We start from the raw sequence: 14,887 nt of genomic DNA, 5'->3' as shown, positions 1-14,887 counted from the left end.
AATAAATGCTATCAATCATGAATTGGGCCAACTTTTTTATTTCTATTTTTATGTAACACAAGATCAGAGACATACGCAAACAGAACCATGAAATGAAAAGGCAGGAGATAATTCTTACACTTTTTTTTTGTTTAAACTGAGATCTTCTGGGTTTACACTTTTGTCATGTACACAGGATGAATAGATCTAAAGCTAAAGGATAAAACAATTCTGATTATTTAATTAATTTTTTTAGTGGCTAAAATGTGCCTTGAGAGGGTTTTCACTGTGGAAGGCACTACAGTATAAAAATACATAACCATTGACCATTTAATCAATGACCAAAGTGAAAATCTGCATGGACAATGTTTCCAACCAGAGATCATGTGTGAAACTTTAATTTCTTAACATTGCACCACCAAACTTGTGGAAGCGGTTTGGCGCAGCAGGGACGGTTTCATTTCCCACTGTCAAGGTCAGGGTTGGGGTTTCAATCCCTGGCTGTGCATTTTGCTTCTGTCCATTTCTTTTATCCACCCAGGAGTATAAATTGGTACCTGGTGGGGTTGCCTGCTCCTGCACTGATTTCCAACAGCAACACTTAAAGCATGTAGAACCAATGACCAGGAAAAGAACTGCGCTTTGTAACCTCAAGGAAGAGGCGCATTATAAATGCCCAATACCAGTACCAATAACTCTCAACACTTTGCAATTTGCATTTCAACCAATATTATAGAACAAATAATAGATAATATAAGTTAATGACAAAATCAGTTTAAGAAAAACCTAAATATCCAAAATTTATTATTTCAGAATCAAGCATTACTTAAGACAGAAAGATCTCTTGATGGTTTAGCATCAATAAGGTAAATATATTTTGCTCTGTAAATTTTATTCCATTATAAGTTTTGTATATATTTGTTATGTTTGTATAATCTTAACATTGTCATTAATTCTGCAATATGTAAAATAAATCTAGTTTAGTTTAATAGTCTTTCACAGAGTCAAACTCACTTAGCATAGTCTCTATTACATTCTAAAAATATTATTAGCGTGAAAATCATGTTTTTGATTATAATTTTCCTTTTTTCATCTATAGTAAATCAGCACTGGGGTGGTTTGATCAAACTAAACAAAGGGCAGCTGACCACACAGCCAGGTAAGCCATTTATGTAGCATAATGACCAATTACTGTTTGAATATCCGAATTGATATGAAAATATGAATCACTAAATCTTTTTGTGTGTTTGCCATATTGCAGTTAGAACAGACAAATACATCCATCAATACGATTTACAAAATGACATATTTAATTAGAAAGAAACCATATTAATGAATAAGACATCTTGATTATTATTTTTCTCCCCATTTTTTTGTTTATAGTCAAGACTCGGATAACAGTTTTCATCTTTTCCTGCGAATCATTGCTGTCCAGTTTGGGAAAATGGAAGGCACAGAAAAGTTGCAAGGATGGAAGCAACTCAAAGGAAGGTAAGGAGATACATAAGAACAAATCTATGTTTAAATAATTTAAAATGATCTCCATGCTGGCTATGTTCACACACGGCAGCTACCGGTTAGCAGGATCTGGATCCTGCTAACTGTTAGCTGCCGTGTATTAATACAAGACAATCCCCTATCCAGATACCAAGAAAATGATGATCGAATCACTAGCCAATAGGAAACTGGACATTGGAAACGTGTATGTGTGATTGGTTGATGATAGAAACTCGCTCAATTTGCTAACTAATAGCGCTCGCTAACCTTTAACGTATCCGGATGCTTGTAACAGTTAGTGTTAACCGATGAGGCATTCACACACAGGTGCTAACAGTTAGCTCCTGATCTGGATACTTGGGCTCTTGTGTGAACCTGACTATAAAGTATGCGATGTCAGTATTTGTCAGAGAAACATTCATGAGTCAGAGAATCATGACTTCTATTTAGGATTGGGCATTTATTCTGTGTGATTTTTCTGTAGTTAATTTGTTATTCTTGATTACATTTTATTTGTTTTCCTCAAGGTTGTATTCCAAGTTCCATAGTCGTAGTATGCAGGAGCTCAATAACAATGGTTTGAGCCATTTCATCAGTCTTTTTCTGGTTTTAGCACAAACTGTGGATTTATCAGATGCGGTATGTATACAATTTAAATCTGATTGTTAAGTTTATTTCGTAAATATTTACCTGGGTCAACCGACTAATTGCCATTGTTGCTTTAAGAACACCTTGCAACAAAAGTGGAACTGTCAAAATATCCCAGCCCCTGACTTCGCCCACGTCCAAGCATGCTCCTCATTCTAGCATCATCCATCAACGAGTGATGACCACAGCTACGGGTTGGTTAGAGTAGAAATCCAATGAGTGTAGTGGACCATAGCTTCTTTTTTTGATTCAGTGTCACCTTTAGAATTGGGATATAGCTTGCATGTAAACCTTTGGTAAAATGATTAAAGTGTTTACAATCACTTTAGATAGTTTTCATCATAAATTGTGTACATGTTTGTGTGCATCTCTCAGCGTTCTCTTTGACCTTCCGATCCATTTTTATGCCGATTCCTGATTTAAGTGCTGTAATTACTTACTAGGCTGTCAGATGAGGGTCTGTAGATTTAAAAAATATAGAATAATATCCTTTTTTGTGGTCTAAAATGATCATTAAATGATTATTAATATCTTTTTATTGTTTAGAGTCACAAGATGTTGGATCTATTGGATATGCTGTCAACAAATTCAATATCTCAGAGCAAGCAACTTCTTATTTGGAAAGGTGAAGCAAAAATGTGCATTTATTTTATATTGTGTTGTATTTATAAAGATACTGTATAATACAGTGATAACATGTGAATACAAACTTTTTAAAAATTTCATTTGCATGATCTACAGTACCAATTCTAGTATTCACAGTTCAGGGGGTACTGTAAACATATTTTACTTAATATCGTGCTTATAACGGTATACATAATTGGTTTGAATATGTAGTATACCTTCTTGATTCCACACTGATATTATGTGTAGCTGTTTTTGTATTGCTTTCATTTCTGTTTTTCATAGGCTTGTTCACATTATGTCTAGTGCATCAGGAAAAGCAGAAGGATATATCATTTATCACTGAGAAACTCGTATCAGCTTTTGACAACGTTTGCAGGTGAAGATGTCTTTAAATTTTAGTACTGTAATACTAAAGAGTAATGTAAAATAGAATAAGAACAATAATTAGTTTATAGAATGTCCCAAAAACAAGATCTTTTTTCTAATCAACAGTGAGTTTTGCCACAAAGATAATGATCTTAGTCAGCACCATCACTTGTGGACACTAATAACCTTATACACAGATGCGACTCAAGATGTATTTGACAACAGCAGCAACAACTTGTGTCTATCAGAAGAAAAGCTAATAGGTTTGTAAACTGTCATTTATTACATGTTCATTGCATCAGCTTGACTGTTGGCTAACAAATTCATTCATGCTGTATGCAAGTGCTCGCTGGACAATAGCAGTCTGGTTCAAATAATTCATCATGCGAAACGTCATATTCCATTCTTAAGAATTGGTTTTGGCTGTTGATACAGTGTGACTCAGGGATTGGTCAGTGGCGGCGCCATATGTCCAAGGTCCACACTTAAATCAGGGTGGTTCAGGTTTTCCTTAAAAGGTGTCTCTGTCCTCCTGAATCCCTGCTGGTGGTGCCACCTGGCTTAAGAACCTGGAGGCTGCACATATTTCATTTTACATTTCATGATTGTGTTACTAATGGTAGCCAGTTGTGTAATGATAAGTGTTCTGATATCTTGTCTACAAAACAAGAAATTTGTCTTTCAGTATGTTAAGCTTTTTAGCCTGTAATTTTCTGACTTTTTTTTCTTTAGGCTCAGGATTTTGTCATCTCTTCCCAGCATGTAATGAGTCTGAATTGAGGACCATGCTTCAGTTCACATTAAACCTGATGGCATGTCAAAGGTCAGATTTAAATTTATATAACTAATCTGAATATTTATGAATGCATGCATCATTATCATCTTATTGTCTTCATTTTCAGATTTATCATCATCAACATTACATTTATACATACTATAATAGTGACATTTTCAGAAAGTTGTTAAGATTAATTTATATTTCAATAATTAACGACATAATTAAATATATTGTTTTTTTTTTTACATGCAGAAATGTATATAGACGGTTATGTCAGTCAGCTGGGAGTAACTTACTAACACAAGAACAACCAAAGATAAACTTGCTGCAACAACAAGCAGGTAAAACAACTTTTCAAACCGTAAGCAGAGTGTCTCTTTGCAAGCTTTGTGCATTTGAAATGTAATTATATTTTTTCAAAACAAGTAGTAGTAGTCATTTTTGAGTCATATTGTATGTTTCATTGAGTTTATACTATGGAGAGAGAGATTGTAGTGACCATGTATGAAGAATAGGTTGTCTTTGGGCGAGTCGAGATGCAAAGTGGTAAAGCAGGGGTGGCGCTTACTACAGCTTTAAAAAATCTTCCCCAGGGGTCAGTTGGTAGAACCATGTCTTCTCAGATAAGGACTTAACAAAAGGGAGGGTCAGTATATACATTCGGGTGGTGTGCACTGAAAAGAATCCATTGCATCTTTTGGAAGAGTAGGGGCCATGCGGATTACGCTGATGCTATGGTTCATTGCAGCCACCTGTCGTGGAATGAAGTTAACTATGCACCTCTCTACGGCTGCTACAGTAGTCACGGACCATGGCCGTGTGAGTTATGGGTTATTCTCCTACCTTTACTATAAGATGTATTGTGAACAAATCATTTTTCTAATTCATTTCTATAAACTAAAGAATTTTAAGATAAATTTTTGTAAAAATTGGTTGCCACTTGTTACTTCATTGTAGTTAATGTATACTTAAGTAATTGTATGTCTGATTTAGATTTAGTTCAACGACTGTGGACCAATTTCTTTCCGTTTGTGAAGTCAACCTCGGCAAATCCTAAACCAAGTTGTTTGCTTGCTGATGTTGCTGCCAGTTTCACCATGCTAGCATCAGATATGTAAGTAATGTAGCGCTTTCAGGTTGATATGTTGAAACTAAATTTACTTCGATCTGTACATTTTTGATTTTTAAATATTTTTGACAATATCCTATTCCACAGGGAAGAGAATTCAACAGAACCACCAGAAAAAGTGTTGGATATATTCAATTATTTTGGTGTATCGGACACAACTGTACATTCAAGGTTGGTTTTCTTTTTTAATTAGTCAATGGATCAGCCGATCAATAATTCCATTTGTTAATCCTAGCAATAAACCAATAAATCAATATTTGTATATATATATATTTATTAATAAGTTAATTAGATTTCATATTTTAGAAAAAGATGCTGATAATTTTTTATTTGTTAATGTATTTGCAGTTTAACACAATATTGTCTCTTTATTCATTCCATATTTTTTTAAATAAATGTATATTTATCATACAATTTAACTTTCTAAATATAGAAAATGTTTTCAAATTTGGTTTTTCAGTAAAAAAAATAGTTTTAGCATAAATTCATTCTCCTACAGTACATGTGTGAAAAATAAAAAACAAAATAAATAAAGTATTGTTTGAAGGTTTCCATGGCGAAGTAATAACACATGTTGAAGCTTGCGGTACACCAGGTAGGTAGTTCTGAAAAGAACTGTTGTATTGAGAAAGTCTCGACGTTTCGATTGAGTTGCGTCAATCGTCTTCAGGAGAATAATATCTGTAAAATATATAAAATAAATAATTAATTAAAAAATGTGAACATTCTGAGTTTATGGAAGCCTGTGATTGGATGAATGTTCATATATAGGTATATAACCCAGAGAGAGGAAAAAAGGATGCAAGTTGTGTATGCTTGTCTACCTGAAACTAAGGGTATATGAGTGTAACTGATTTTCGTCAAAATTTCTAAAATGTAATTAATTTTTGTCATTTCTTGCTAGTATCTCAATGCGCTACCTTTGTCATATTTTACCAAATGCTGCTCTCATGCAAAAAATAGAGAATCACCATGGCACAGGCTACGAAGCTGCTGTCATTCATGCTTGGGTCAGGTGCTCAATCTTGAGCAATCAGAAGGCAGATGAGCAACAGGAATTCACTCGGCTGATATACAAAATTCCAAGCATGGCTGCCATGGTGGAAGACAGAGTAAGATTTTCATTTAGTTTTAGTTTATAATTGTTTGTTGGGATCTCCACTTTGTTAGGCTATATATTGAAAAATATAACGATTTATCTGAATTTTCTGAAAACGATGAAAGCAGACTATGTATCTACTGATGACCAACGTCTTCCTAAAATTAACAAGATAATCTAAGATTACAAACACTCGCAATGTGTGAAATCTTGAAGTAAACTGGTCCAGCAATTTTTGAGTTATGCACCTGAAAGGACACACACACCACACGCAGACACACACACACACACACACAAACACGTGCACACACAAACACGCGCTGTTACAATACCCTGCAACCCTCCAAATTTGAGGGTAAATATAGCTACAAAAAGAACATTTTTTTGATTGCTATCTTACATGTATAGTTTCGAGTGTTAGGCTGACATGTTAGTAGAAAAAGATCAAATTATGTATTTTTTATAATTTTTTGGATAAAAGAATAAATAAATTATGTTTATATTTACTACCTATAAAGCATATGACATAAATTTTATTTGTTTTGTACTCAGGGACAATTAAACACAAATGTGCCTGAATTTGCCCAGTTTGTCCGGTATTTAGGACAACGCTTCACCTCAGCACAGGTAAGTCAAAAGACCCCAAAAAATCCTGATGTAAATCCTCTTTTGGAGATTATCTCTGATACCATATGATTTTGTTAATTTTTATATTGTTGTTTTCAAATTGTTTATTGTATGTTTCATGTTTGGTATTGAAATAAATCAAATCAAATCAATCATGATCGTGAAGCTGCAAATGAGGAGGATGACTTCAAAAGCATGAGCATAATTATTATGCTTATGCTTTTGATGGTGATTGCAATATTTATAACAATGCAATATTTATAGCAAGGATGAAGATAAAATGGAGTATGTATTAGATATCAGAGCATTTAATGGCTTCCAAAAAAGATTGATTTTCTTAAGAATACAATAATATCAGTGCATGATCACAGTAGTTAAATACATACGATTTTGATTATAATGGTGTTAGCAACACAACTGAATTGTTTATATTTATGGTCCATAATGATAAAATTTTAATTATATCTTATTTTGAGAACCTGTCATCTGCCAATAATGATGATTTTTAGTAAAAAATATATTATTTTTTACCTGTTAGCACACCTGCAGCCATGAATAAAATGTTAAAAAATACAATATTCTTCATTTTTATCATGCTGCTACTGCCAGGAAATCTTCCAACCAAATGCATTGGTATTTATTGAAGGTGATTTTTAATGGCTATGATAATTAGTTATATTTATTTACCAATTAAAACGTAATGCTTATTTGCAGAACCTACAAGAGAAAATACTGTTTCGCAAGAACACTCTGCAAGTGTTTGGTGACTTGGTGAAGCTCATTCAGTTTGCTTTGAAGAAGTTTAATGCAGCAGGCGGTGAACTCAAGTGGTTATACCAAACCATAGGCTACACAGTCAGATATTGCGCCCCTGTTCTCTATGTTCAGGTATGGTCATATTTTTGTTACAAGTACAACGGCTTAACTGTAAATTCTAATTTTGAAGAATTAATTTGTAAATACATTGTTAAATCTAAATTTTGAATGATCATTTTTATGAATTTTAATTAATTTAATTTTTACCATAATGTTTTTTTGTGTGTTTGTTTTCAATTTTCGAATTGACATTTTGCCTGCGAATACCTGTTAATTCAGATTGCGTCCTGTTTTTTGTAAATGTTTTTTTTTTGTATTGGTCCAAATTTAGACAAGTATGTTTTAGGGGTATTTTTGAAACTAATATATAAGTCTATTTCGTGAATGCTCTGCTCAATAAACTTACTAATTCCCGCTGTTCTTGAAGACCCTTACAACAAAAATAGAACTGACCGTTTCCCCTCTACAATGGCCAAGGAATGCGGACATTATTAAAGGGCTTGGCCATGATAGAGCTGGAAAAGTCGGGTGATTCTATTTCTGTGGTTGGGTGTTTTTAAACAGTGGCAGTGATATATATTTTTGACACTTTATTCACCATTTAGAGCAAACCACACCAATCACAGTTGCCAGGGTTGCTGAGTGAATTACTGCTACCTCCGCTAATCTTCAACCCCAACAAGACACTGCCAACAAATATGCTGAATGCTATAAAAGAAACGCTACACTTGGTAAGCATCCAGGGAAAAAAAATTAGATTGAAGCCATGACTAAATTTCTCTTCTTGAAGCACTCTCACTTTCATTTTTAAGGACACATGGAATTTATATTTTTGTTTAAACTTATTAATTTGTATCATGTAAAATTGTATCATTTGTTAACCCAACTTTACTCTGTTTTTATCATCAGCTTCATATATTGCTAATTTGTAAACTTCTTGCTTAAACCCTCAATGAATTCAAAATAATAGGGATTTTCTGTAATTACATCATTGTTTGTTTTTTTACAGACTAGAGGCTAATTAGACTTGAGAAAAAGAAATTCATGAAATTAAAGAGCTCTTTATTTGGTTTTTAATTATTAGTTTCTAGAGGGTCTGTCTACGCTGGACTTTCAGAAAGATGGGTTCATTCGACAGAAAATGCAAGAAATCATCCAACAATATTTTGTTCGGTTTGCAACAGTGAGTAGAGAGTTGTAGTTGGTGATGATCTTATTCACACATTGCATGCACATTCATTGTTATTGTTACTATTAAACATATTTTAAAAACATTGAAACATATTTGTAATTAATCATTTTACACTGACTTGTATTTATTTATTTTTTTGGGGAAGGGTTTAACCTAATTAGCAGGAAGTACTCTCGTGCATGATACAAGCACTTCGTGTTTGTATTATGTATTTGGTTCCAGTACATAATACAAAAAAAAACATTGAACATTAAAACCAGGATAACCCATAAAGTAAAAAAGAAACAACTTATTTCCAATGGGGTCAAATACTTAAAAAAAATATGACATGACATTACATAAACAATTTAAATGCATAGCTATATAATATTTTTAAAATACAGTTGGAGAAACATGAGTAAAGCTAAGAATATCTGTCCAATTAAATATTACATAGCATGTGAATATATATATTATTGTACTTCTATATGATAAAAGATTAAAATTGAATAAAATGGCCTAGATTCTTTTTTACTACAAGTTTAAAATTGTTATTGATACCACGTTTTATGTTATTTTGTAAGTTGTTCCATACTTTGATACCACAGTATAGAAAGTGGTATTGTATTTATCAATTTCAGAGGCAACACTAAAATTCAATAGACTATTCCTAGTGTGGAAAATATTAATTCTTTCAAAGTGGTTAACAGTGTGTACCTACATATTCTGAAAGATCTTATGTATATGGGATAATTGTAATTATTTTACCCTTTTTTCAGTAGTTTAAATATCCAACAATATAATAAATTACCATTATTGTTGTTATTAATAAACCCCTAAAGGATTGTTACAGTCCAGGTGCATGTATCTGTGCATAATTCACCATACCACTTGGCACATCATTGTTCACTTCATAATACTATTGTAAGTTCAGGCAACTTTACTTTTTAAACTCGTATTCATAAAGTTCTAATATCTCATGAAGATTTATTATTCAGCATATTTATGTTTTTTTTAAATATATATGCAAATTATATTCGTAGAAATGCTCCATAATGGCAAATAGTAACAGTGTGACAGTTAATCATCCCTTATTGGTAAGTAATTAATGCTCTTTTAATATGTAATACCATATTTATTTGAATAATCATTCCAGGGTATTTATTGTTGAAGAGTTTTTGAGGAGGCATTTATTCAAGGGAGGGTTTTATTTTGTTCCATGTAAAATGGTACTCAACAAAAACTACAACACATATAGTAACCACCAAAATGTGTTATTTCATGATCATAAAGACATGGATCACAACATGGTTAGAACAAATGGAATTCTGCTGGAGTAGAACATTAAACAGAATATGTTAAGAATTATGTTGCTCTCATTAGATTTGTTTACAGTCGTTTAAAGGGGTGTTTATCTGAGGGAGGTGTTTATTTCAAATGAGGCTCTGAGGGGCTTCAGAGTTTTTTCAAAGCGGAGCATTTATTCAAATAAATACGGTAATTTGTTTATCCCCAGACAGGCTTTTAATAAAACTTTTATGTACGCATTTTTGATATAATGAGAATGTATACCAAACATTGATTCTGCGGTGTAATTATTTGCTTCACAAAAAAGGGATATCATGTTTTTTTATTTGTCTTTTAGACAAAGTATACAAGGTCTCACTTTATGTTGTTTTTTTGTTGTTGTTGTTAAATAATTAATGTTTTATACAATATATAATGGGTAAAAATTCTTTGTTGTAATCAAATACTTAAAATGGTTAATACACAATCAATACGTGTGAGTATAACCTTTTTTTTTTTTTTCAGTTTTAAATCGAAACACAATGTCATCAACAACCAGGGGCATGATTTACATTAAACTCGGTCATGGAGACATTGTGCCATAGAAATTTAAAACAAAAGTGAACATAAAGTGAAACCATATTAAGCTACTTTCTTTTTGACATGTGAAGCTCTGTTGGGACTATAACATTTTCTTTTGATAAAAAAACTGTTGTTATGCCCATATATGGTCATGATATCTTACTCACAACAAGAAGGAAATTACAGCAATTATATTAAGTTTGTTTTTTTTTCTTGTTTTTTTTCCTGTACAGTTTTAGTTTAGAATATTTACATCTATTCCATTATTGTATAAATGTTTTACCCAAAAAACTTATATTATTCATGACAGTATTGATTCTAATGGAACAAATAATTTCACATTTAGTTACAGTACCTCAGAGCACCTTTTTATTGTTATACTGTCCATGTCTCCCTCTAATGAAAAACCCCTCCAATTAAAGACCACTTTTCTGTGGTCCCTAATTTACAAATGTCTTTTATTTTCATTATCACCAGACAGGCTTTTAATAAAAATTGTATGTACTCATTTTTGATATAATGACAATGTATACCAAACATTGATTCTGCAGTTTAATTATTTGCTTCAGAAAAAAGTGGTATCATATGTTTTAATTTTTCCCCACAAATCGCTGGGTATACAAAGTGTCACTTTATTATGCTTTTTTTTTTGTTGCTAAATAATTAATGTTTCTAGAATATATAATGGGTAAAGGTTCTATGATGTAATCAAATAATTAGTTAAAAAATTAAAACACAACCAATACATGTGAGTATGACATTTTAGCTTGGTTTTTATTTTTTGATTGATTTAGAATTGAAACACAATGTCGTCAACAACCAGGGGCATGGTTTACATTAAACTCTGTCATGGAGACATTGTGCCATAGAAATTTAAAACAAAAGTGAACATAAAGTGAAACCATATTAAGCTACATTCTTTTTGACATGTGAAGCTCTGTTGGGACTATAACATTTTCTTTTGATAAAAAAACTGTTGTTATGCCCATATATGGTCATGATGTGCCTAAGTGGTCATGATGTGATGTCATCATGACCATATTTAGGCATGTCACATGTTTTTGTCGAATAAAATTTTGTAGTCTGGACAGCACTTAAAATCATACTCAAAATTTAAAAATAATTTATAATTATATCATTTTAATTATCTGTATACATTGCTAAATTGCATTCATGCAACAATGTAAGGAGATCTGAAGGATTTCAATTCTGTTAGAATTTTTAAAGCTACAACAGCTTGCCCAACCGAATGAACATGAGCTCAATGTAGCGTAAAGATACTTTCATTTAAAAATTAGTAACCTTCATTTTTTTTTTTTTTTTTTGAAGGCAGAATGTTTAATGTTATTGAATCTTCTTTTACAGTTCTGTACAATATAAACTGTGATAACAAAATTAGAATGTTTAATCTTTTAGGGTATATAATAATAAGCGAGCCATCAATTTATGCTCTGTCAATCGGTTTGTACATACATATTTTTATACTATACTTCTACTATAGAACAACCTATATTGCAATCGAGACAATTCCAGTGAAGCTCTATACAATCGCTACAATCTAGTGCCGACATGTTTCGGCAATGCTGATTGGTTGGTAGAATTGGGGAGACTTCCCGATTGCGTTGGGGACTGCTACGCAGTACAACGATTGCAATAATAACAATGTAGCGACAGTGTAGCGATTTTAAGGAAACTAGGCTTTAGTCGTACATTAGGATTAGGTAGGAATGCCCCCTAGAGGCCTAGTAGGTGCTATAGGAAGTTTTCATATGTCATTTCAATTATTTTTCCTTCACAATAAATACAAAACAGAAACACAAGTAGTAAATCTGCAAGGCAGGATTGCCAAAATGTTATCAAATATATAACAGTCAAAGTGGCTCTCCTCACAGAAAAACTAGACAACAAAGAGGATAACATCTTCGTATAATTATTTACATTTCATTACTTTTGCAACGTTATTAAAGGAATTTTATCAAGTTGAGGAGTCTAATTTTATTTTATTTATTCTGGACTAATATACTTAGAATGTTGATGAGTTGATTCCCGCAGCAGCCCATGTTTCTTTTCAGCACCTAGTTTGTTTCTATTCATTTCCTTTATGCATTAATTAAAATAGCCTTTCTTAAATTTAAATCTCATCCAACAAGTGACTTGCTTATAATTAGCTATGGGAAGTAGATTCACATAATTCATAAGTTGAAACCCACTTTTTGGCAGAAGAAGCATTCAAACCACTAAGCTATAATTTCACTCTAATTTTCACAGGGTATATTTAATTCAGGTTAACATAATACTGAGGGAAACATAATTTTATTTCTTCCTGTTCAGTTTTCAAGTACAAAGTAGCTACGACTCTCATTTACAAAATTACATTGTCATTTTGTCTTTCGTATACGTTGACGTTTCCAAACAATTCTTCGTTGTCTGCATCCGACTTAATAAGGCTGTTAATATTTTCAAAATAATAACCAGCATGGTATGCTGTAGCCTCATTTACATTTGGAATCATGTAACCACTCAGGTCAACGTCTCTTTGATAATTCATTGGAGCTTTTCGATGCCTGCCATGTCTTTTCTTGAGTAGATAAGCTGTAGCAAGTACAACAGATATAAAGATGATGGTTGCTGGTGCTGGCAGGATAATGGCTACTGTATGTTTACTTTTAAGTGTCATATCCATTTGAAAAGTTGAGGACTGGGAAATTGTGCTTGTGTCTGTTGGCAGCATGATATTTTTATCACTAAATTCAAATAATTCTGAGTGAACCTTCAAAGTTATTGTGTCGCAGGTAACAGTGGAGTATTGATCTAACACCGTTAAAAAACAGAAGAAGAATATACCATCTCCAGAATGGACAGCTGTAAAAGTATGATTAAGAATTATCTGATCATTATTCAAATCCTGTGACAGTGTAATATTATATCCTCCTTGGATCCATCCTATCGTGATTTCGTTTGTTATGGGCTTTATTAATAACCGATTCACTGTGCAAGAAATTGTTACTTCATCTCCTTCAACAATATCTCCCAAATCTTTACAGGTATCTTCGTTAACTGAAGACTGTTTTTCAACTTTGGGTGTGTAAACCAGAAAGTGTTCATTGTTATCATCTGTGCATGTATACATTCCTACCTCTTGTTCATTGAAAGATAAAAATAGTTGGCAATTGACATTAGTCAAGTTCATTTGAGGAGGATGATCTTTGTATACACTATAGTTCCTCTGAAAATGTAATGAAGATGCATTCTTTTCGATGATGGTGTAACCATGATTTCCGGACATCATTATCTGGAACTCTTTATTTGATGGCTTCACCATTAGTTGTGCTCCTTCTCCTCTATAAACCCACTTAACAAAACCCACAGCAATAACTTTTCTGGCAACCATCAAGGAAACCACCACTAAAAGAATGATGTTAGGAAACAGCATGCTCATCTTGTGAAATTCCTTAAGACTTCAAGTAGTAGAGACGACTGTATGTGCTGTTGTTGATGAATGATTGAAGCAAACTAAAAGAGTCCTTGTTGCCTATATTGCATGACTTGATATCTCAGTGTCATAATATTGTAAATTAGTTTCTATCTTACTCACAACAACAACAACAACAACAACAACAACAACAACAAGGAAATTATAGCAATTATATTAAGGGTTATTTTTTTCCTGTACAGTTTTAGTTTAGAATATTTACATCTATTCCATTATATATTTTATTCCTCAAAAAGCTTGAATCATATTATTCATGACAGTATTGATTCTAATGGAACAAATAATTTCACATTTAGTTACAGTACCTCAGAGGACCTTTTTATTGTTATACTGTCCAAGTCTCCCTCTAATGAAAGACCCCTCCAATTAAAGACCACTTTTCTGTGGTCCCAAATTAACAAATGTCTTTTATTTTCATTATCACCAGACAGGCTTTGAATAAAAATTGTATGTACTCATTTTTGATATAATGACAATGTATACCAAACATTGGTTCTGCAGTTTAAATATTTGCTTCAGAAAAAAGTGGTATCATATGTTTTAATTTTTTTCCCCACAAATCGCTGGGTATACAAAGTGTCACTTTATTATGGTTTTTTTTTTGTTACTAAATAATTAATGTTTCTACAATATATAATGGGTAAAGGTTCTATGATGTAATCAAATACAGTAATTAGTTAAAAGGTTAAAACACAACCAATACATGTGAGTATGACATTTTAGCTTGGTTTTTATTTTTTGATTGATTTAGAATTGAAACACAATGTCGTCAACAACCAGGGGCATGG

At 32.4% G+C, this 14,887-nt stretch overlaps 1 protein-coding gene across 4 annotated transcripts in view; it reads left to right on the top strand.

Moving 5' to 3' along the window:
- LOC117118130 (protein MMS22-like) overlaps positions 1-14,887 on the top strand; it is a 60,451-nt gene that overhangs the window by 17,065 nt on the left and 28,499 nt on the right. For 3 of the 4 annotated variants that reach the window (XR_004447007.1, XR_004447008.1, XM_033262637.1), the window contains exons 15-31: positions 793-845; positions 1,079-1,138; positions 1,363-1,470; positions 2,004-2,115; positions 2,671-2,749; positions 3,034-3,127; positions 3,244-3,380; positions 3,850-3,940; positions 4,148-4,236; positions 4,889-5,009; positions 5,112-5,195; positions 5,929-6,136; positions 6,676-6,750; positions 7,465-7,638; positions 8,172-8,297; positions 8,651-8,749; positions 9,781-9,834. Coding sequence is in view for 2 of the 4 variants with exons in the window: in XM_033262637.1 (XP_033118528.1) it covers positions 793-845; positions 1,079-1,138; positions 1,363-1,470; positions 2,004-2,115; positions 2,671-2,749; positions 3,034-3,127; positions 3,244-3,380; positions 3,850-3,940; positions 4,148-4,236; positions 4,889-5,009; positions 5,112-5,195; positions 5,929-6,136; positions 6,676-6,750; positions 7,465-7,638; positions 8,172-8,297; positions 8,651-8,749; positions 9,781-9,834 (1,764 nt within the window). In the remaining 2 variants the exon portion in view is untranslated. Of the gene's footprint in view, positions 1-792; positions 846-1,078; positions 1,139-1,362; positions 1,471-2,003; positions 2,116-2,670; positions 2,750-3,033; positions 3,128-3,243; positions 3,381-3,849; positions 3,941-4,147; positions 4,237-4,888; positions 5,010-5,111; positions 5,196-5,928; positions 6,137-6,675; positions 6,751-7,464; positions 7,639-8,171; positions 8,298-8,650; positions 8,750-9,780; positions 9,835-10,549; positions 10,726-14,887 lie in introns of those variants that run through there. The other variant, XM_033262638.1, reaches the window with a different exon arrangement.

The sequence above is a fragment of the Anneissia japonica genome, unplaced genomic scaffold (genome assembly GCF_011630105.1).
Source record: "Anneissia japonica isolate Jap-2015-1 unplaced genomic scaffold, ASM1163010v1 scaffold11779_len1430905_cov172, whole genome shotgun sequence".
NCBI classification, from domain to species: Eukaryota; Metazoa; Echinodermata; class Crinoidea; order Comatulida; family Comatulidae; genus Anneissia; species Anneissia japonica.
Note: the sequence above shows the minus strand (reverse complement) of the source record. Positions and strands in the feature narration are given on the sequence as shown.